At 36.4% G+C, this 23098-nt stretch overlaps 2 protein-coding genes across 3 annotated transcripts in view; one reads left to right on the top strand and one right to left on the bottom strand.

The window, feature by feature from the left end:
* The window catches only part of LOC125843357 (gibberellin 2-beta-dioxygenase 2-like), a 7641-nt gene extending 6277 nt beyond the window's left edge, over positions 1-1364 (top strand). Inside the window, exon 3 of the mRNA XM_049522605.1 lies at positions 649-1364. Within this exon, the coding sequence (XP_049378562.1) occupies positions 649-915 (267 nt within the window). The 3' untranslated portion in view covers positions 916-1364. The remainder of the gene's footprint in view (positions 1-648) is intronic.
* A 186-nt stretch (positions 1365-1550) lies between these two features.
* Positions 1551-23098, bottom strand: part of LOC125843276 (alkaline/neutral invertase A, mitochondrial-like) — an 80422-nt gene continuing 58874 nt past the window's right edge. Inside the window, exons 3-8 of one of the 2 annotated variants that reach the window (XM_049522509.1) lie at positions 5477-5772; positions 4699-4864; positions 4156-4367; positions 2242-2735; positions 2056-2104; positions 1551-1904 (exon numbers count right to left, since the gene is read on the bottom strand). In XM_049522509.1, coding sequence (XP_049378466.1) covers positions 1578-1904; positions 2056-2104; positions 2242-2735; positions 4156-4367; positions 4699-4864; positions 5477-5772 — 1544 coding nt within the window. In that variant the 3' untranslated portion in view covers positions 1551-1577. Of the gene's footprint in view, positions 1905-2055; positions 2105-2241; positions 2736-4155; positions 4368-4698; positions 4865-5476; positions 6536-23098 lie in introns of those variants that run through there. The other variant, XM_049522502.1, reaches the window with a different exon arrangement.

The raw sequence follows: 23098 nt of genomic DNA, 5'->3' as shown, positions 1-23098 counted from the left end.
ATGGGGGGGGAGGGGGGGGGGGGGGGGGGGGGGGGGGGGGGGGGGGGGGGGGGAGGGGCGTGGGTGATCGAGGATCGGGATGAAAAAATAAAAAATTGAAGTTGAAAATATTTTTTAAAAACAATAAAAAAATCTAAGGGGAGAGGGGGGGGGGTGAAGGTAGTGGGTGGGGGTAAAAAATAAAAAATTGAAATTAGAAATATCTTTTAAAAATAATTTTTAATATTTTTTTGGGAGGGCGTGGGGGTAGGGGTAAGGGTGAGGGTAGGTAAAAAAATTAAATTTAAAAACAAGCTTTAAATTATTATTTTTTTTCGGGGAGGTGGGGGGCGTTGGTTGGAGGGTAGGGACAAAATAAATTGATTTTTTCAACAAAAAAGTAATTGTAGTTTGAAGTTGGAAGAGAGTTTTGGTCTTTTGGAAAATGTTTTCCTTAAGTTTTGAAGGGAAGTCATTTTCCTTAAATTTGAGGAAAATGAGTTGATTTGGAAAATATTTTCCAAAACATTTAACCCAACCAAACATGAGAAAATTGGAAAACATTTTCCGGAAAATGTTTTCCTTCATACCAAACACACCCTTAGTCCTGCATTTTGTGGAATACAAAGAGGCTAACCCTTTTTAACAATCCCTGTTTGTTGATTTCAGGCACTGACGAACGGAAGGTTTTTGAGTGTAAGACATAGGGCAATGGTGAATTCCTGTAGAAGGAGGATGTCAATGGCTTACTTCGGTGCTCCAGCACCCAATGCCTGGATAGCTTGTCCCCCTAAGTTGCTTTCACCACATGAACCTAACCTGTACAGGCCTTTCACTTGGGATGAGTACAAGAAAGCTACTTATTCCAGGAAACTTGGAGACACTCGCCTTCATTTCTTTAGGGTACAATCAGATCATGATGATCTTACTGAATGATCTCAATACCTTTATTACAAGGAGAAAAAAATGAGGCTTGAATGGTTCTGTAGATCCCCCAAAAGGGGAGTTTTGTTTCTGCCCATTCCCTCTCTGTGTTTGGTTTACTAGGTTTTAGCTACATTTTACTTGGACTACTAGCTTTAATGTTCAATTAAAAAGGGAACGCGGATGTGATTTTCTATTGGTACTTTCATGAAGGGTAAATGTAATTTCGGTGTGGTTTCAACTTTCAACTCAAATTAGTCAAAAGAACTCCTTTCAGTAAAACCATATCTGATATTGATGCAAGGGACTGAGAAATGACAAGTGTTTCAGTTCAATGAATCACCCTCACTTTTCACTGATAGGCCGAGAGTTCAAGTCAATTAGTAAGAGTGCAAAGTCACTAGCAAGCGTGAGAATTAAATGAAACACTTCATCCAACATTGACACAAAATATTTAGATTCAAAATCAGAAAATTTATTGATGAATGGCACCTATCAGTGTCACGTTTATGATTTAATCGAAAGGTACGATGATATACTACAACACAAGCTTTAGCAATTTATTTTGCACAGAACATAAACTGTCTGTTAAACCAGTGAAGGTCAATTTCTAACAAGAAAATGTCTTCATTAAGATGGTAAAAGTGCATGGAATTGCAGAAATGGGGACACATTTAGAGACCTACTTGAGATCTGGTAGCAGAGCGCGAACATTTCCTACGACCATTTGGTCTTAGTGCGCAAACACAATTCTCAAGGAGCTCATAATCCTCGTTCCAGAACAACTTGGATGCCATGTCTGGATTTTGCAACAGCATCTTTGAGGTCAAGTATCCAGCAATTGTCCAAGTCTGACACAATCGAGCTTGCTTGCCAATGAATCTCCCATGCCTTGTATCATAATATTCAGGCCAGTGGTCTGCTGAAAGTCTCTTTTCAGCCAAATCCACCGCTTTTTGTGCTAGTTCTGGTCTTCCCATTTTAATACAAGCAAGGGTAAACTATGAATGAAAAAAATTAAAGATGGTTAAGATGGCTTATCAAGGACATTCTACAGATTAGTATCATAAATTCTAGTTCTGATACATATATTTATTTGCTGGCATATAAACTTCCTCATTTAATGATCTAAGAAATTCATAGGGAGTGTACCTGCCACAGTAGAGTAGGCCATGAACCGCCATTATGATATGACCATGGGCTGCAGAAAATACATTGATTAAGCTTGTGAACAGACCTTTTATGATTATCAAGAGTATTTTGAATGTACAAAACGAGCTACCACAAGGTACATAGAAATGGGACAGTGGGAAGCAAAAGGAGAAGCTAGAGCCTCACGTATTCTTAGGGTCACTGCCAGTGATAATGCGCCATTCTTCATGTTCTAAAGCTGGGTAACAAATCTTTAGAGGCATTTTCCCCATGAGGTCATCCCATTTGTCTTCAATCAAATTCAAAATAGATTCATTCTGTTCATGAGATCCTAGTGATGAAATAATGGTCCAAATATTTCCATGAGTGAAAAAACGAAAATCCATATGTGCAGGTTGTAAATTGCCAACAAGATATCCACCAATCTCTGGAATCCAATCCATAAGCCAAGACGGAATTTGATCTGGGTAGATATTGAACTTGTTGATGGCATCTGTAGAATACTCTTCTGTTTTGTAGCGATATATCTCATTAATCTTTTTCCTGTCCAACCAATAATACTCCCTCATGTGAAATGAAAGTGCACTGAGACGGTTGTTGATGGCAGAAACAAGACTTTTTGTGGAGTCGTTGATGGTGAGCATCTCACGAGAGCTTCGTAAAGCTGAATAAAACAGGGCCTGGAGAAATGATGTATTAATTCAGTAAATCGGCAAGTAAACAGTACTAGCTGAAGCTATACACCACACAGCATACACTACTCAGGTCGACAAAAAATAGGGCAAGCTGTCTCCTAAAAGTTAAAATCTGAAATATAAGGTAGGGGAGAAATTCTCAGATGTAACCAACAGTGAGCATCAATTTACCTAGATGCAAAACAACAGCCAATTTGACAGTAAATCTGTAGATAAAGCAACATACTCTGCGTAATACTTACTGTCACTACACCAAAATGTCCATGTAAACTCATGTCATGCTAGGCTATACTACACCAGACTTAAGCACGGGATGACTCAATCTCCCTGGTAACAAACAAAACATTGGATAATTCTCTCAACAATTTTTGACATCATAGAAATGCTTCAGTGAATTTTGTTGGCATCAAATTGGCCATGCCTGGGGATACGCATCAACATTTAGAGATATTGCCACAGATTTGGGAAGGAAAAAGGAAGAACAACAAGGCGATACACGGTCCCTGGCCCCTGCATGCATTTGGTGGACTGTTTCGTGTAATAGAATTCTAGATGCTCTTAAGACAAGTTCAACTTTAGAGCCTGTTAGGACTGGCATATTTTAGGTGCTTTTACGTTAAAATGTCTTTTAAACATTTTTGTAGTGTTTGGTTAAAATTAAAAAGTGCTTTTAAGCACTTGTTTTAAGTCAAAATAGCAAAAGATAAGCCAAAAGTCATATGAACTAACTTATGACTTTTAAGTCAAAGACAATAAAGCTAATCCAAACGGGCTCTTAGTGGGATTTCACTGGGTATGTTGTTGTTGTTGTTTAAGACAAGTTCAACTCTATCAAAAAGATGACGTTCAAGTGTATTTTGTCATTTTATTTTTGGGGTAAGAAGAAAGATGTAGAAGAAATACATCCAATACTTGATTAGATAGAACCCCTCCAAGGCAAGAAGAGGGATATGCAGCACTCTGCACAGATTTGCAGCACTTACTGCTCCTTTTGTGAAAGGTACTAATTACCTTTTTCCAAAAAAAAGAAAGAAAGAAAAGGAATTGCTTCAGTGAAAGTTCTTTAATCTTATTAGACAAGCACTAATGACGGGAAGCCTTGGAGCAATGGTAAAGTCCCCGTGTGACCTATAGCAATGGGTTCAAGCCGTGGAATTGGCCACAAATGATGGGATCAGATAGGTTGCCTACATTACATTCCCTTAGGATGTGACCCTTCATTGGACTTTGCGTGAAAGAGATTCTCGGTGCACCGGGCCGACCTTTAGAGAAGCACTAATTCAAATAACAGCAAAAGCAAAACTATGAAAAATATGAGCAGCTTAGGCAAAGAATGACATGCAATCCTGTTGAACTCAGATCTAACCAAGATTCTGATTAAATTCCCTCTCGTATGTTATCTTACTTGGATCTCAAGTGGATGACCGTGAATACCCATCCTCCTATCAATCATGCAGGACCCATCAGTGACCAAGAGAGTAGGAAACATGTCAAAACCATCACTTAAGCACAGGTGAAGTATCAGACATATGCCTGTCTGTACATCCACCCTCTCTTGCAAAGTATAGTCCCCTGTAATCCTTCCATAAGATCTTAATAAGATAATCCACCACAACCCTGTAAAAGTACAATAAAACAGCACTTAATCCGAGCAGGCCCATTCAAAAGAGTTTTGGATCATGAGTCGTTACTGAGAAATATCCTAAGGTCAGTGGGCACAATACAGAACTTGGTAGATAACGGGCCCTCCCCCTCTACCGTTATTCACTGGACTATCAGGCTTTGTCTGCAGCAGGGTATTCATGCCGTGATCCATGAGTATCATTTGATAAAGAGTTCAAATTGTTGATATTGACAAATGAATGTAATAAAGCAACAAATATCAGAAAGAGACAACTAATCGGCCAGCAAAATGATTAACAATAATGCATTACAGCTATTCTCTTACCAGAATCAACAGGTGCAACACGTCCAATTGCGGATTCACCAAAGTCTGGGTCTAGCACATCTTCAAATTCACCATTACTTCCATCAAGAGGCACAGTTCTGATTTTAAAACTAGCGGGCATCAATCCTTTTCCAGGGTTATAGCAGTCCACAGTTTTCTCCCAGCTCTAAGAAGCACAGAACATAGATGTTTAACTTACCATGAGGATTGAAACTTGCCAAGAAAAGACTTGACAAATACAGGGATGTGAATTATGCCAAATGTTAATTATCACAAACACAGAAATCAACAAGCTTTTTTGCAATACAAACTTGAGTGAGAAATGTTCATTTGTATAAAAACATTTCAAAAATAAAGCTGCAATCCTTCATGGAAATGTCAAACTGATTCCGAGATTTCTCAGTCTACACACATACACACATGAATGCCCACAAGGTCCTTTAATGGATTCTCAAAGCATAAACAAACAGAAGTTTGCATCATTAGCAGCAATTGGTTTGCAGAAATCAACACAGATTCTGAGAATGACACATCTCAAAACAGAAAAGGAAAGCTTAGATGTTTTTTCACACAGTTATTAAAAAGTATTACATTACTAATTGTGGAAACGACACTCTCAACTTCAAATGACACAGCTCAAAGTAAAAAAGCGAAACAAAGAATGATTCAATGGTTTTACATGATTATATGTAACAGTTCTTTATCATTATAACAAAAGCCAACTTCAACATCCCATTATTATAGAAGATACTTGCCACATTGTGTATGAAATGCATACCTGCAATTGCAGAGTGTGGAGCAGAAAATTCTTGACAATCCCCCCTTCTCCATTAAGCAAAAAAGCAAGAGCCGATGGGACAAAATCGCGTATAAACACTTGATCGTAGTTAAGCGGCTGCATATCAGCTGGATCATTAGCTGCCACAGTCCCAACGGGGAAGCCACAATAGTTTACAACGGCTCCCCTAAGCAAAGTCCATGCTTCCTTTTCCACTTCCGATAACTCTTTCTCATGGGGTGATTCAGAAACACTCTCCCCATTTAAATAATTATCAGGATGCTTTACATTTACACCTGATCCATCATTGACATCTGTCCTAACTTTTTCTACTTTAGCTACGTCTTTACCTGATTCTTTTCTGTCAATGACTAAAGGCTTCACATTTAAGCCCCCATGTATGTAAAACTTATCGAAGATCTTCTCATTCACTTGAGCTTCAATTGAAGTTGAATGATTCCTTACATCAGATGCAGCATTTGCATTGACACAGTAGCACCTAGTTTCCTTATTCAACCTAAAACCCAAAAGAATCCTAGAATGCTTCCAATTCGAATCGGATCCACAAAAAACACTCCGATTTGAACCAATAACCCCTATAACCCTATTAGCATAATTAGAAACCCTATGTATATCATCTAATTTGCAGTGCGGATTCGACAAATTATCATTAATTAAATGATTACATTTCCCAAATGAGTTACCAATAAAGGATGAACCTTTACAACTGCTGAGGATTCTACAACATGGTTTCATGGTTGAAATACCAATGCAACTGCTAGTATTCATTTCTTGAGCTAATCAACAATATAATAAAATGGTGTCGTTCCAATTTGAAGTTAACTAATTGTAATATGTATATACACAGATATAGATCTGTTAATTATGAAAAACAAATCAACAGATATATATAACTAGATAATTAGATAAACAAAAGAAAAAGAACAGATTAAAGAATGAGAAATATAGACTTACAGTTCAAATGGGAAGAAGTGTGTCTGAAGAAGAAAAGAGATTTTTCAAACAGTTAAAGGTGGTGGGTGGATTGATTTTGATACTTATGAGGGGTTTATATAGGTGAGGTCTCAACGAGACTTTGGACTGAACCTTCTTGGAATGAATGAAAGTTGGAAAACTTCACAAACAAACTAAACGGTGTCGTATTTTGTCTTTCCATTTTGACCTTTCCACGTGTTTACATTTTTTTTTGCTCTCTCATATTGATTTTACTGGAATACCCATTTCATTTGATCACGTCTTTTTGTCTACCAAAGATAATTCCATTTTGACCTTTCCACAAAATGTTTTCTTTGAAAAACATGTGGTTCTCATTTATTTTCTTACTAGTGAACTTATCTGTGATTCGCACAGAGAAATAAACTATATCACCCTTTTTTTTATGTAATATTTTTTACTTTATTTAAAAATTAATTTTGATTATGAAAAATTCAAATTACACCTCCATGTTTAGAATTTCAAATAAAATATTATTTTATCTTATTTGTGAAAAAAAATAACAAAACACAACTCTGATTTTAAAAATTTCTAGTAAAATAAAAATATAATAATTTCTAATTATATATGGCCAAATGCCCCACCAAATTCATGATTTGTTTTTCGTTCTTTCTAATACTCGAATATTAAAATCATCAAAAAATATAATCAATTTTATTTTCAATATTTCTTTTAAATAGAAGAAATTATAGTATTCATAAAAGTCTTTTTCAAAACTTATGTTTTTAAATTCTAAACCAAAAGTTACATAAAACATTATCTATATTTTGTTTTAAGTAAATATGAAAAAAATATGTATAAAAATAGCTTGTTAGCAGACCTTTGACTATATATTTCTTCACTAAGTTATCTATTTATTTAATTAGTCTTTGCTATTCAAGAAATAATTAAATGAAAACATGATATTGGAAATTTTCTTTAAAACACATCTCATTGTATATTCACAATTAATATAGGTTAGAATAGAAACACAAAAATAAGTTCCATTCGTTTTTCTACTAAATAAAATAATGTTGATATTCATTTGGTGAGTAGGTATAAATATAATGGTATTCAATTTTTTTTAATCAAGTTATGAAGTTTTTTTAAGTTTTCAAGATTCTTAAATGCATAAAGTAATACTAAAAAGAAAATAATATGTTCAATCTATTTGAGAATTTATAGAAAAGGCTAATGGGCAAGATATATATGCTTCATTGACGCTTAATTTTTTCCTTCCAAAGACAATAGAAACGTACATTAAATATCTTAATGAGTATGGAGCAATGAAAAAACATTTAAGTCTTACAAAATATAGCTATTCTAACAATTCCTATAATCATACTTAAATACCATGAAGGCATGAACTAAGGAAACTCATATGCATGAAATTTTATTTCTTCTTTTTTCTCTCAATTGAATTTTATATTGAACTATGATTCTTTTAGATATTTAATTAGTTGAAATGTGAATGTCATATATTTGTGGTGATTTTTTTTCTTTTTCTTGTGTATATATATTTTTATTTCTAATAATTAATTTTCTTAAGCACTATTAGTCTTTCAGTGAAGTGTACTATATTGAATTAAGGAATTATTTACAGGCAAACGAAAAAATCTATAGGTAGATATTTCAATTATTTTTCTTTTGGATATTTTTGTGATTATATCGTCTAATTTTTAAGAATTTAATTGAGAATTTTCATTCATTAAAATATATATAAAAATTAAATTACTTCTACAATTATATATTATAATAAAGCTAAAAATCCATAACAACATAATTTTCCTTTGTGTCACTACGTGATATTTTTGATTTATACTATACTAAAGCAAAAAAATGTATAATAACTGAACTTTTTTTGTGTCACTGTATAATATTTTTGATTTATTTGAAGAATTTTATTCCTTAGATCGAATATGATATACGTCAAACCTCAATATTTGATTATTATACAAAGAGATCAATGAATATTGGAATGAAATTAATCAAAAATAAATATTACGAATAAAATATATAAAGAAGACAAAATATATCAAAAGATGTGAAGGTAGGCATACAAGTATCTTAAATAGGCATACAAGTATCAATACATATATTTTTGTGAAGATAAATACAATTAGATATAACATTTTAACTTTTCAAGAATGAAAAGATGTAGTAAAACAAAACTAAAAAAAGTAATAATATAAGTGAGAAAATAGACATGAAATGTAGAGAGACAAGAGAGAATTTTCTTCCAAGTATATTCAAGTGTTTTCTAAATCTTCAAGTGTATAACATATCCTCAAGACCTCTATTTATATTGTTATAAGAGGCATACAAAAATATAGCAATAAACATGATATTAATTATTGAGAATGTGGGGAAGATTAAAGGGTGTGGAAGATAAATAAGGAGATGGTGGAGGTGTGAATATTATTACACATAACGGTGAAATTATATCTTGAAGTTATGGACATCCACATTAATCAACAAAACATTAATTATAAAAAAATAATAATTATATTAAAAATGAAGAGAAAGATTAAAAAATGTCCAAAAAAATGAGAAAAGAAATAAATAGAAATGGAGGCCATAGAGAGGTGCCACATCACCTCATCTATGTTTCTCCTATATATATATGATGTTTGGTTGGTAGGGGGTAGGCGTGGGGTTGGGTAAAAAAACAAAAAATTAATATTGATTTTTTTTAAAAAAAAACAAACTTTTAAAAAAAATCGAGAGGGGGGCTGTCACTCCTCAAGCCTACACCCTGGACGTGTCCATTACTGAGAACCATTTATGATCCCCAAATGAACTATTGACTTGACTGACTACTTAGCAGAAGACTATAGGCTTAAAAAAAGGAGGCTTCACAGACCGTTTAGGGCTCCACGGTCCGTTAAAAACTTCATTGGCCATATAGCCATCCGTGAAACTTCAACTATCTGACAGGGCCTTACTAAAATGGGCATAACTTCTTACTCCAAACTTGAAATGAGGCAAATTTGGTGGCGTTGAAAATAGGACTCAATGATCTTTAATTTGATAGGTTATGGACCACCTAATTACTTGTGTTATGAGATATATGGTCGTTTTAAGTTGACCTTACACTTGAAAGTTGAGGGGTGACCTTTATGGACCCCTACACGGTTCGTATAAGCCACCACAAATCATCTAGGGTCCAGTCCAGGTGACTCACTACTTGGCAGCCCTGAACGATTGTGCACCTTGCCCTAAATGGATAGCGGTCCTGTAACATCTCGCAACTAGAAAGAACTAGAAGGAAGTTTAAAATCTGGAAATAGTTACTTTTGGAAAGAATGAGGAAATCTGGAAATTTTTAAGTAAGTTAAAGTGAATTTTTGGTCAATTTCAAACGGCCATAAATCCTAGCTCAAGATGAATTAGGTGTGATTCTATATATGGTTGGAAATCCCTTGGAATGATCTTTCCAACGCCATCAAGTTTGCACGATTTCGAGTTCGTATGAGTAAGTTATGCCCTTTGGAAGTAGGGTTGTTGGATTAAGGACAGTCCAATCCGGATTTAGAGGGGTATTTTAGTCTTTTCCTTGCCCTATTATTTTAATCCATTTGTAGGATTTTAATATGGGTCAAATAAGATTTTAGACAGCTTTAAAATTTGGAATTTCATGCTAGGGCTTGGAGAAAAGAGAAAAGAAGAGAAAGGAGAAGATGAAGCAAGATTCGTCGATTTCGTCAAGGATAGCTTGTGGATTTCATCGGGGTGATCCCTAAAAAGGTATGTGAGATCACATAGCATTGGGTTAGTTCACCCACACGCCAAACATGATTCAATTCAGTAAGGTTATATTGATTTGAAAGTAAATCATTTGAGTTCTTGATGAAATTCGTTTGAATTCTTGTGGGTTGTGTTGTTGAGGTTTGCTTGATGTTTGATTCATGTTTTTGGGTGAAATTTCGAGTTGAATCTGGTATATATTGAGGATATAATCGATTCTAAGTGTCTGGGGAAAGAACTAAGTTGATTGGGAGGGTTTAGAGTTGAAAAACAAAGAAGAAATGTCGGGGAACACCTGGGGACGCGCCTCTCAGAGCCCTAAAAAAGGATCTCTGAAAGTTGAGCTCTGGGGCTCCGCGCCAGTCAGAGTGCCCCAACTTGATCTCTGAATCTCAAGGGTTGGCGCCCCGCGCCTCTCAGAGCGCCAGGGACTCCAGTACTTCCCATTCTTCCCTCATCCTTTTGTGCTTGTTCCTTAGCAATGCACCTATTTTTTCTAGTTGATTCCAACACTCTAAGGTACATCTAAACATCATGAAATCATCCATAAACATGAGATCATGAACCTTGAATCCATAATCCAATTCAAGGAAAGTTAGGATCAAAGTCAAGAGAAGTTAAGAGTCAAGTCTAGAAGTTAAGAAGCAAGTCAAACAAAGTTTTTAAAGTTTTCAAAAGTCTTCAACAAACATTTTAACTTGTTTTAAGACTAAGTTTCAAGTTAAGCAAAGAGTGAAGAGTTGAGTTCATTTCTCAAAAAGCTATAAGGGAACATAGTATTCCCCAAAGAGTTTATAAATGTTTTCACATTTGAGCAAGAAAAGGGTACATCGATTCCAAGAGAGCTTTTAAGCTAAGTTTTGAGTAATTATCTCAAACCAAATAAAGAAGTTGTTTTAAAATATTGATCTAACTATATTTTTGGGAGTAGTATTGAGCACCGATATGGGGATGCGAGTTCATATTAACTCAAGTCTCCATAAACCATGTAGCCATCATGGGTATTAATGGGTTATGATTTTTAGATGATCACATAAGTTAAGCTAGTGGATCCACTAAGTTAAGTAGTTCTATATGACGGCAAAGTATAGGACAGTCTGGCAGCGTGATGGTAAGAACATTGTATCACCACTTAGGCTCATAGTGGTGGTTGTCGGTTAGAGAATCTCCCACAGAAACCATATTATTTTCTTTTTTGACTAAAGTTGAGTTTGTTATTGCTTTATCTTTAACGAACTAAGTTGGTTGCAACTATTTTATAAGCTTTATATATAAATTGCATGTGCTTTATTGCTTTATATTTGAGTTAAGTTATTCATAAGTAGAGAAGAGCCAGGTAAGTGTTTCTTTCAGAGTTCTTTCAAGCCTAGATCTTGTTTTAGCTTTCCAACTCGCATACTCGTACATCAATGTACTGATGCCAATTGTCCTGCATCTTATTATGATGCAGACGTAGGTAACAAGGATCAGCATCCAGCGCCTCATTGATCCAACTTGAGCCTTCAGAGTCTGTTGGTGAGCCTCCTTGCATTCCGGAGGACTCCTTTATTTGTTGTTTTTAGTCTTTCAGATGTTAGGATGATCGGGGGTCCTGTCCCGACATCCCTCTTTGTTTTAGATGCTTCATAGACAGTTAGTAGTCGGATGGTTTTACATTGTTATTTCATATGTTAAGACTTGAGTTGCCATTTTGGCCAAGTTGAATGTTGACTTTTAAACATTCTAAGCTATTTGACTAAGTTATTTGAGTAAGTTCAATTTGATCATTGTATTATTGTTTAGAGTCTTCCGCTGAGTCACTAAGCCAGGCCAAGGGTTCACTTGAGGCCAGCAATGGTCTTCGAGTGCCAATCCTGCCCAGGGTGTAAGCTCGGGGCGTGACAAACTTGGTATTAGAGCACATAGTTCAAAAGTCCTAGGGAGTCTATGAAGCCGTGTCTGTAGAGTCCTAATTATCGGTGTGAAGCGGGCCACATCTATAATTAGGAGACTGCAACATGTAGGAACTATCTCACTTCTTTCACACTATTTTCATGCGTTAGAGTTGATCTCTAAAAAGTTTCTTCTAATTCGTGCTTGCGCGTGTTTTCAGATAACCATGCCTCCATGAAGAGCTGTCAGAGGTTGTCTTACTAGATGCAATGTTGAGGAACAAAAGTTACGAAATGCTCTTGAAGTGCAACCTCAAGGGGAAGTTACTAATGCTGAGTTCAGAGAGGCAATTAAGATGCTGAGTCAAGCTGTGACTAACCAGGTTGGTCAGCAAAGAAGAGCTCGACAAGAAGAGGCTGACACTTCAAGGATTCGTGAGTTCTTGAGGATGAATCCTCCAAGCTTCACTGGTTCAAGCACTACTGAGGATCCAAAGAACTTCATTGAGGAACTGAAAAAGGTGTTCGATGTGATGCATGTTGCTGATACTGGAGAGTTAAGCTAGTTGCATATCAACTGAAGAATGTTGCTAGGACTTGGTTTGATCAGTGGAAAGAGGGTAGAGCTGAGGATGCACCACATGCGAGCTGGGCCTATTTTGAGGAATCTTTCTTGGGACATTTCTTTCCCCGAGAATTGAAAGAGGCTAAGGTACGGGAATTTCACTTAAGCAGGATTCTCTAAGTGTGCATGAGTATGGGTTGAAGTTCACCCAACTATCTCGTTATGCTCCGGAAATAGTTAAGGACATGAGGAGTAGAATGAGTTTGTTTGTTGTTGGGTTGGCCCGTCTATCAAGCAAAGAGGGCAGGGCAGCGATGCTGTTAGGTGACATGGACATATCAAGGTTGATGGTTTATATGCAGCAGGTTGAGGAAGAGAAGTTGAGGGACAGGGAAGAGTTCATAAGTAAGAAAGCGAAGACAGGGAATGAGTCTGGGCAGTAGAAAGGTAATGTGAACAGTTCGTCCTTTCAGTAAAAGCGAAAGGGACATGCTCCATCATCTGCTAGTGCACCTGCACCCTGAAACAAAGGTGAGTATAATGGCCAGAATTCACAGAACATCAGAGCTAGACCTGCCTAGTCTCAAGGTAGTGTGGCACAAGGAGGTAACTTGGCTCCTGCATGTACTAAGTGTGGTAGGATCCACCCAGGTAAGTGTCGTGATGGCCAGACAGGTTGTTTCAAGTGTGGGCAATAGGGTCACTTCATGAAGGAGTGTCCTTAGAACATGCAAGGTAGTGTAAATCAGGGCAATAGAGCCCAATCTTCATCAGTTGCTCCACCAGACAAAGCTGCACCTAGAGGAGCTACTTTCGGTACTGGCGGAGGAGCAAACTGCCTCTATGCGATCACTAGTCACCAAGAGCAAGAGAACTCTCTAGACGTTGTCACTGGTATGATCAAAGTCTTTACTTTTGATGTTTATGCTTTGCTAGACCCAGGAGCAAGTTTATCTTTTGTAACCCTTTATGTTGCAAATAAGTTTGATGTTCTTCCTGAGAAACTTTGTGAACCCTTCTGTGTTTCTACACCTGTTGGGGAGTTTATTCTAGCAGAAATAGTCTATCATGATTGTCCCGTTTCCATCAATCACAAGAGCACCATGGCTGATTTAGTTGAGTTAGACATGATAGATTTCGATGTCATTCTAGGTATGGAATGGCTTCATGCCTGTTATGTATCAATAGATTGTAGAACTCGACTAGTCAAGTTTCAGATTCCTTATGAGCCAGTCATAAAGTGGAGTAGTAGTTCAGCAGTGCCTAAGGGTCATTTCATTTAGTACCTTAAGGCAAGAAAGTTAGTTTCGAAGGGTTGTATCTATCTAGTCCGAGTTAATGACTTTAGTGTCGAGATGCCTCCCATTCAGTCAGTTCCTATAGTAAAAGAGTTTCCAGAAGTCTTCCCTGATGATCTACCCAGAGTACCTCCTAAGAGAGAAATAGACTTCGGCATAGATATCATTCTAGATACTCGTCCTATCTCTATTCCGCCATATAGAATGGCACCAACAGAGTTGAAAGATTTGAAAGAGCAGTTGAAAGATCTCCTAGATAAGGGTTTCATTCGACCAAGTGTCTCACCTTAGGGCGCTCCGGTCTTGTTTGTGAGAAAGAAAGATGGTTCCCTTAGGATGTGTATAGACTACTGCCAGTTGGACAAGGTTACCATCAAGAATAAGTATCCTCTTCCGAGGATTGATGATCTTTTTTATCAACTTCAGGGTGGTTCCTGTTTCTCGAAAATTGACCTCAGATCAGGTTACCATCAGTTGAAAGTAAGGGAATGTGACATTTCTAAGACAACATTTAGGACCCGTTATGGTCATTATGAGTTTCTGGTCATGTCGTTCGGTTTAACTATGCACCAGCAACATTCATGGACCTTATGAATAGAGTCTTCAAACCTTATTTAGATATGTTTGTTATCGTCTTCATTGATGACATACTAATCTATTCAAGGAATGAAGAAGATCATGCTAGCCATCTCAGAATAGTTCTTTAGACTTTGAAAGATAAGGAGTTGTATGCCAAGTTCTCTAAGTGTGAGTTTTGGCTTGAGTGTGTGGCATTATTAGGCCATATTGTGTCTGGAGAGGAAATTAAAGTTGATACTTAGAAAATTGATGCAGTGCAGAATTGGCCTACACCCACATCTCCAACTGATATTAGGAGTTTCTTGGGTTTAGCTAGCTTTTATAGAAGATTTGTTGAGGGGTTCTCATCTATTTCGTCTCCTTTGACCAAGTTGACTCAGAAGATAGTGAAATTTCAAGGGTGTGAAGCTTGTGAGAAAAGCTTTCAGGAATTGAAAAAGAGGTTGACTACTGCCCCAGTTTTGACCTTACCAGAAGGTGCTCAATGTTTTGTGGTGTATTGTGATGCATCTAAAGTTGGTTTGGGTTGTGTCTTAATGCAGAATGGCAAAGTAATAACTTATGCCTCCAGACAGTTGAAAGTTCATGAGATGAATTATCCAACCCATGATCAAGAGTTGGCTACTGTAGTTTTTGCTTTGAAGATATGGCGCCATTATTTGTATGGTGCTATATGAATGTGTTCACTAATCACAAGAACCTTCAATATGTGTTCACTCAGAAAGAGCTTAATCTTAGACAGAGAAGGTGGTTAGAGTTAGTCAAGGACTACGACATGAGTATTCTTTAATACCCAGTTAAGGCTAATGTTGTTGCTGATTCCTTAAGTAGGTTGTCTATGGGTAGCATCGCCCATGTTGAAGAAGGAAAGATAGAGTTAGCAAAAGATGTGCACAGACTGGCACGCCTAAGAGTCCGACTTATGGATTCCACAAAAGGAGGAATAGTGGTAATGAATGGGGCTGAGTCATCATTAGTGTTAGAAGTAAAAGGCAAGAAAGACCAAGATCCTATTTTGCTTGAGTTGAAGGTAAATGTTCATAAGCAAAAAGTGTTAGCTTTTGAACAAGGGGGAGATGGTGTGTTGAGATATCAAGGAAGATTGTGTACCAATGGTGGATGGGCTCCAACAGAGGATCATAGAGGAAGCTCACAGCTCCAGATATTCCATCCATCCGGGTTCCACAAAGATGTATCGCGATTTGAGAGAAGTCTATTGGTGGAGTAGCATAAAGAAGGGCATTACAGAATTTGTTGTTAAGTGTCAAAATTGCCAACAAGTTAAGGTAGAGCATCAAAGGCCCGGTGGTTTAGCTCAGAATATAGAGCTTCCGGAATGGAAGTGGGAAATGATTAATATGAACTTCATCACAGGTTTGCCAAGGTCTCGTAGACAGTATGAATCTATTTGGGTGATTGTTGACAGAATGACAGAATCAGCCCATTTTTTGCCGGTAAAGACTACCCTTTCAGCAGAAGATTATGTCAGGTTATATATTCAGGAGGTGGTAAGACTTCATGGAGTCCAAGTCTCCTTTATTTCAAATAGAGGTGCACAATTTACTGCACAGTTCTGGAAATCTTTTCAGAAAGGTTTGGGCTCAAAGGTGAACTTAAGTACTGCCTTTAATACTTAGACAGATGGGAAAGCATAGTGCACTATTCAGACATTAGAAGATATGTTGGGGGCCTGTGTGATCTATGTCAAAGGTAATTGGAATGATCACCTACCCCTTATTGAATTCGCTTACAATAATAGTTACCACTCTAACATCCAAATGGCTCCATATGAAGCTCTTTATGGGAGAAGATGCAGATCTCCTATTGGATGGTTTGAAGTTGGTGAAACAGGGTTGATATGACAAGATTTAGTTCATCAAGCTATGGAGAAGGTGAAGGTGATTCAAGAGAGGTTGAAAATGGCACAGAGTCGTCAGAAATCCTACACTGATGTTAGGAGAAGGGCGTTAGAGTTCGAAGTAGATGATTGGGTATATCTAAAGGTTTCACCCATGAAGAATGTTATGAGGTTTGGTAAGAAGGGGAAACTTAGTCCCCGGTATATTAGGCCTTATCGAATATCCAAAAGGATGGGCAATGTAGCTTATGAGTTGGAGCTACCACAAGAACTAGCAGCGGTTCATCTGGTGTTTCACATCTCTATGTTGAAGAAGTGCATGAGCGATCCTTTATTGATCATACCAACTGAAAATATTGAGATCAAGGATAGCTTATCTTATGAGGAGATTCCTGTTCAGATTCTAGATCGCCAAGTTCGCAAGTTGAGAACAAATGAGGTAGCATCAGTCAAAGTCCTTTTTTTTTTGGTGGCCCATGCAGGTCAAAGTCCTTTGGAGGAACCAATTTATTGAGGAAGCTACTTAGGAAGCTGAGGAGGNGAGAACAAAGGAGGTAGCATCAGTCAAAGTCCTTTTTTTTTGGTGGCCCATGCAGGTCAAAGTCCTTTGGAGGAACCAATTTATTGAGGAAGCTACTTAGGAAGCTGAGGAGGATATGAAGAAGAGATATCCACATCTCTTTGAATCCGAAGAAAGTGCAAATCAAGGTACTAATTTTCTTCTTAGTGCTCTTAAAATTATGAATGAGCATATTCTTTTGTTTGCATTTGCTTGTTGGGTGTTTGAATTTGATGCTACACCCTAAGCCTAGTAAGAGTAATCTCATTCGAAGATGAATGTTACCAAGGGGGAGATATTGTAACATCTCACAACTAGAAAGAACTAGAAGGAAGTTTAAAATCAGGAAATAGTTACTTTTGGAAAGAATGAAGAAATCTGGAAATTTTTAAGCAAGTTAAAGTGAGTTTTTGGTCAACTTTAAACGGTCATAATTCCTAGATCAGGATGAGTTAGGTGTGATTCCAGATATGGTTGGAATGATCTTTCCAACGCTGCCAAGTTTGCACGATTCTGAGTTCGTATGAGTAAGTTATGCCCTTTGGAAGTAGGGTTGTTGATTAAGGAAAGTTCAATCCGGATTTAGAGGGGTATTTTAGTCTTTTCCTTGCCCTATTATTTTGATCCATTTTTAGGAGTTTAATATGGGTCAAATCAGATTTTAGTCAGCTTTAGAATTTAGAATTTCACGCTAGGGCTTGGAGATAAAAGAAAAGAGGAGAAAGGAGAAGAGAAAACAAGATTCGTCGATTTCGTCAAGGATAAATTGTGGATTTCGTCGAGAGTGATCCCTAAAAAGGTGTGTGAGATCACATAGCATTGGGTTAGTTGACCCACACGCCAAACATGATTCAATTCAGCAAGGTTATATTGATTTGAAAGTAAATCCTTTGAGTTCTTGATGAAATTCGTTTGAATTCTTGTGGGTTGGGTTGTTGAGGTTTGCTTGATGTTTGATTCATGTTTTCGGGTGAAATTTTGAGTTTAATCTAGTATATATTGAGGATATAATCGATTCTAAGTGTTTGGGAAAACAACTAAGTTGATTGGGAGGGTTTAGAGTTGAAAAACGATGAAGAAAAGTCGGGGAACACTTGGGAGGGTCCTGGCGCGTCGCGCCTCTCAGAGCCCCAAAAAGGGGGTCTCTAAATGTTGAGCTCTGGAGCGCCGCGCCTCTTAGAGCTCCAAAAAGGGAGTCTCTAAATGTTGAGCTCTGGGGCGCCGCGCTATTTAGAGTGCCCCAACTTGGTCTCTAAATCTCAAGGGCTGGCGCCCTGCACCTCTCAGAGCGCCAGGGACACAGTTCTTCCCATTATTCCCCCATTCTTTCGTACTTGTTCCTTAGTAATGTCCCTATATTTTCTAGTTGATTCCAACACTTTAAGGTACATGTAAACATCATGAAATTATCCATAAACATGAGATCATGAACCTTGAAACCATAATCCAATTCAATGAAAGTTAGGATCAAAGTCAAGAGAAGTTTGGAGTCAAGTCTAGAAGTTAAGAAGCAAATCAAGCAAAGTTTTTAAAATTTTCAAAAATCTTCAACAAACATATTAACTTGTTTTAAAACTTAAGTTTCAAGTTAAGCAAAGAGTGAAGAGTTGAGTTCAATATTCAAAAAGCTATAAGGGAACTAAGTATTCCCCAAAGAGTTTATAAATGTTTTCACATTTGAGCAAGAAAAGGGAACATCGATTCCAAGAGAGCTTTTAAGCTAAGTTTTGAGTAATTATCTCAAACCAAATAAAGAAGTTGTTTTAAAATATTGAGCTAAGTATATTTTTGGGAGTAGTATTGAGCACCGATATGGGGATGCGAGTTCATATTCTCAAGTCTCCATAAACCATGTAGCCATCATGGTTATTAATGGGTCATGCTTTTTAGATGGTCACATAAGTTAAGATAGTGGATTCACTAAGTTAAGTAGTTCTATATGATGGCAAATTATAGAACAGTCTGGCAACGTGATGGTAAGAACGTTGTATCACCACTTAGGCTCATAGTGGTGGTTGTCGGTTAGAGAATCTCCCACAGAAACCATATTATTTTCTTTTTTGACTAAAGTTGAGTTTGTTATTGCTTTATCTTTAACGAACTAAGTTGGTTGCAACTATTTTATAAGATTTATATATAAATTGCATGTGCTTTATTGCTTTATATTTGAGTTAAGTTATTTAGAAGTAGAGAAGAGCCAGGTAAGTGTTTCTTTCAGAGTTCTTTCAAGCCTAGATCTTGTTTTAGTTTTCCAACTCGCATACTCATACATCAATGTACTGATGCCAGTTGTCCTGCATCTTATTATGATACAGACGCAGGTAACCAGGATCAGCATCCAGCGCCTCGTTGATCCAACTTGAGCCTTCAGAGTCTGTTGATGAGCCCCCTTGCATTTCGGAGGATTCCTTTATTTTATTTTTTAGTCTTTCAAATGTTAGGATGATTGGGGGTCCTGTCTCGACATCCCTTTTTATTTTAGACGCTTCATAGACAGTTAGTAGTCGGATGTTTTTACATTGTTATTTCATATGTTAAGACTTGAGTTGCCATTTTGGCCAAGTTGAATGTTGAATTTTAAACATTCTAAGCTATTTGACTAAGTTATTTGAGTAAGTTCAATTTGATCATTGTATTAAAGTTTAGAGTCTTCCGCTGAGTCAGTAAGCCAGGCCAAGGGTTTGCTTGAGGCCAGCAATGGTCTTCGAGTGCCAGTCATGCCCAAGGTGTAGGCTCGGGGCGTGACAGGTTCCTTTCACGAGCCATTTTGGCTTCACTAAAGGGCCCATAGTATGCTTTAGGGCCGTGGACATGCATGTTAACCCTTTTTAACCCTTTTCAAGTCTGTGGTATTACACGAACGATCAAATTATTATGAGTAGAGTTGTGAGGTGTTATAGAATGATCTGAATCTTAGATTAAAAAAATCTGGGGTGTTACGGGGAGCTGGCGGGGGGGGGGGGTTGTAGGCATGAATTAAAAAAATGATTTTTTTTAAAAAAAACTCAAAAACAAACTTTTATGTATTTTTTAGAGGGGGTAGGGGTAGTCAAGGGTTGAGAGGGTAAAAAGTTAAAAAAAATTAAAATTTGAACAATTTTTTAAAAATAAATTTTATGTTGTTTATTTTTTTTATAATGGGAGGGTCGGGGTAAGGGGTGATGTAAAAAAATTGTAATTTGAGTTTAGAGGAGAGATTTGAAAATGTTTTCGTTAATTTTTGAATGGAAGACATTTTCCTTAAATTTGAGAAAAATCAGTTGATTTGAAAAAATATTTTCCAATACATTTAAGCGAACTAAACATGAGAAAATCGAAAAACGTTTTCCAGAAAATGCTTTCGTCACCCAAATTGTTTGAAACATATATATATACTTCCTTAAAAGCATGAACTCCCAAACTTGAAGGTTGAATTACTAGAATACCCCCAATTAAAAATACTCATTTATTTTATTTATTAGTTTAATTAATTTTATTATATTGAAAGTAGATATCTTTTCAAATTAAAGGATTGCGATTTTTTCAATGAGTTGTGACTTTTCAAAGAGTTGTGGCTTTTTTGACAGGTTGCGACTTTTCAGTGAGTTATGACTTTTACGAAGGGTTGTGCCTTTTCTGATGAGTTGTGCCTTTTTTAAAGGGTTGTGACTTTTTCGATAAGCAATGACTTTTTCAAAAGGTTGTGACTTTTCGGATAAGGCACAATTAACACCTATTCATTGTAACATCTCGCAATTTGAAATAACTAGAAAGAATCTAAGAATTTGAAATGGTCATTTTTGGGAAGAATGAAAATCTGGAAATTTTGTTAAGTTAGGAAAAAAGTGAATTTTTGGTCAACTTCAAACGGCTATAACTTCTAGCTCATGGTAATTTAGGAGCACTTCCAATTATGGTAGGAAAGCTCTTGGAATGATATTTCCAACGCCGCTGAGTTTGCACGATTCCGAGTTTGTATGAGTAAGATATGCCCTTTGGAGGTTGGTTGTTGGAATAACGAAAGTTCAATCCGGATTTTTAAAGGGTAGTTTGGTCTTTTCCTTGCCCAATTATTTTATTTCATTTTTGGTAAATAAGTTAGGGTCTAAACAGAATTAGATCATTTTACGCTTTTACCGAAATACGCTAAGGCTTGGAGAAGAGAGAAAAGAAGAGGAAAACGGAGAAGAGAAGCAAGATTTGTCAAGATCGTCGAGTTTAGCTTGTGGATTTCATCGGGGGTGATCCCTACAAGGTATGTGAGATCACATAGCGTTGGTTTAGTTCACCCACGTGCCAATCATGATTCAATTCAGCGAAATATGTTTGATTTGAAAGTAAATCCTTTGAGTTCTTGATGAAATTCAATTGAATTCTTGTGGGTTGTTTTGTTGAAGTTTTCTTGGGGTTTGATTCATGTTTTCGGGTGTAATTTCGATTTGAATCTATCATATAGTGATGGTATAAATGATCTTAAGTATTTGGGAAAGAACCATCGACGTTTAGAGGGTTTAGAGTTGAAAAATGAGGAAGAAATTTCGTCGGTCGAAATCTGGTAGTGTCTCCACGTCGCGGACCCACTCCCCAGTTTTGGGAAAAGTTATTTCGCGTTGCGGAGCAGACACAGAGCGTTCTGCCTAAAAATTTAATTCGCGACCTAAGAATTTAAATCACCTCCGCATCGCGAAGCAGTTCCCCATAATCGATTTTTGATCATTTTTCTCATGTTTAGATATCTAAAATCATTCCTAAACATCATGAGATTTTTCCTTTCACAAATCACGATCCTTGAATCCATAAATTCAATTCAAGGAAAGCTAAGAGTCAAGTCAAGAGTCAAGTTAAGAGAAGTTCATAAAGTTTTTCAAAAGTCTTTTGCAAACGTTTTAACTTTGTTTTAAGACTTAAGTTTTGAGTTCAGTAAAGAGTAAAGTTGAAGTTTATTTCTTCAAAAGTATATGGGGTTATGTATTCCCAAAGAGTTTTAAATGTTTTTGCATTTAAACAAGAAAGGAAACCTTGATTTCCAAGGAGCCTACGGGCAAGTTTTCAGAAAAGAGTAATCGCTTTCTAAATGAAGCAAGAGAGGAAACTTTGATTTCCAAGATAGCCTTTGAGCTAAGTTTTTGAGCACTAATCTCAAATCACAGAAAGAAGTATGTTTTTAAACATAAAAGCTAATATTATATTTTTGGAGTAGTATTGAGCACCGATATGGGGAAGAGTTCAGACAACTCACAGCCCTCATAAATCATGTAGCCACTAGGGCTGGGCATTCGGTATTTCGGTTCGGTTTCGGTTTTTTTTTTTCGGTTTTTTCGGTTTTCGGTTTTTATACAACGTGTACCGAATACCGAACCGAATTATTTCGGTTCGATTCGGTTTTTATTATTTCGGTTCGGTTTATATTAATTCGGTTCGGTTTTTGTTAGTTCGGTTTTTTTGTTATGGGCCTGCTTAGTGGGCTTTTTAAAATTTTGTAATTTTTTTGTTTATTTTATTTATATTTATATCTTTTTACTTATTTTACTCTGTTTTTTAAATTATTGTATGATGAAAAGTACTAACTACGAATTAACAAAGAGTAGATGTTTCCTTTGGATTCCCGTGCTAATAATTTTTAATTTGTCGTTTCTTTTCGAGGATATACGGACTACGGTAGAGGTCAAAACTAGGTTGTGAATCTTTTATTTTGTAGAATTGTATTTGTACAGAAGATGTCATTGATTAAATATTAAAATATATAAACCTGCAGTATTTGTATATGTTAAATTAAATATAGGAGTAGTACTTATAGTACTCATTACATGTCTGCCTTAATTTGACCCCAGAAGTGAAATAAATTATAATTAAAATACTACTAAAAGTGTAAAAGCCAATAAATTATAAATTTAAATTAAGTACTACTAAAAAAGCCTTGTGAGTAGTTCCAACTTCCAAGTTCCACACTTGTTGTTATCATTGTTCTTTTTTTTCTTTCAAAAAGTAACACACAATTACACAAATAGGCAAAGAGTTGTGATACAAATCTCTTTAACATTATTATAAAATACCATAGTTTTACTCAATGAATGTAGGGCAACTCAATTAAACTATCAACCTTTAATTTCCTAAGGAAACATTTAAATCCATTTTTATCCCCCTCAAAAATCGAATCAAAATGAATGAATCCT

The sequence above is a fragment of the Solanum stenotomum genome, chromosome 1 (genome assembly GCF_019186545.1).
Source record: "Solanum stenotomum isolate F172 chromosome 1, ASM1918654v1, whole genome shotgun sequence".
NCBI lineage: Eukaryota > Viridiplantae > Streptophyta > Magnoliopsida > Solanales > Solanaceae > Solanum > Solanum stenotomum.
This window is presented reverse-complemented; position numbering and strand designations above follow the sequence as displayed.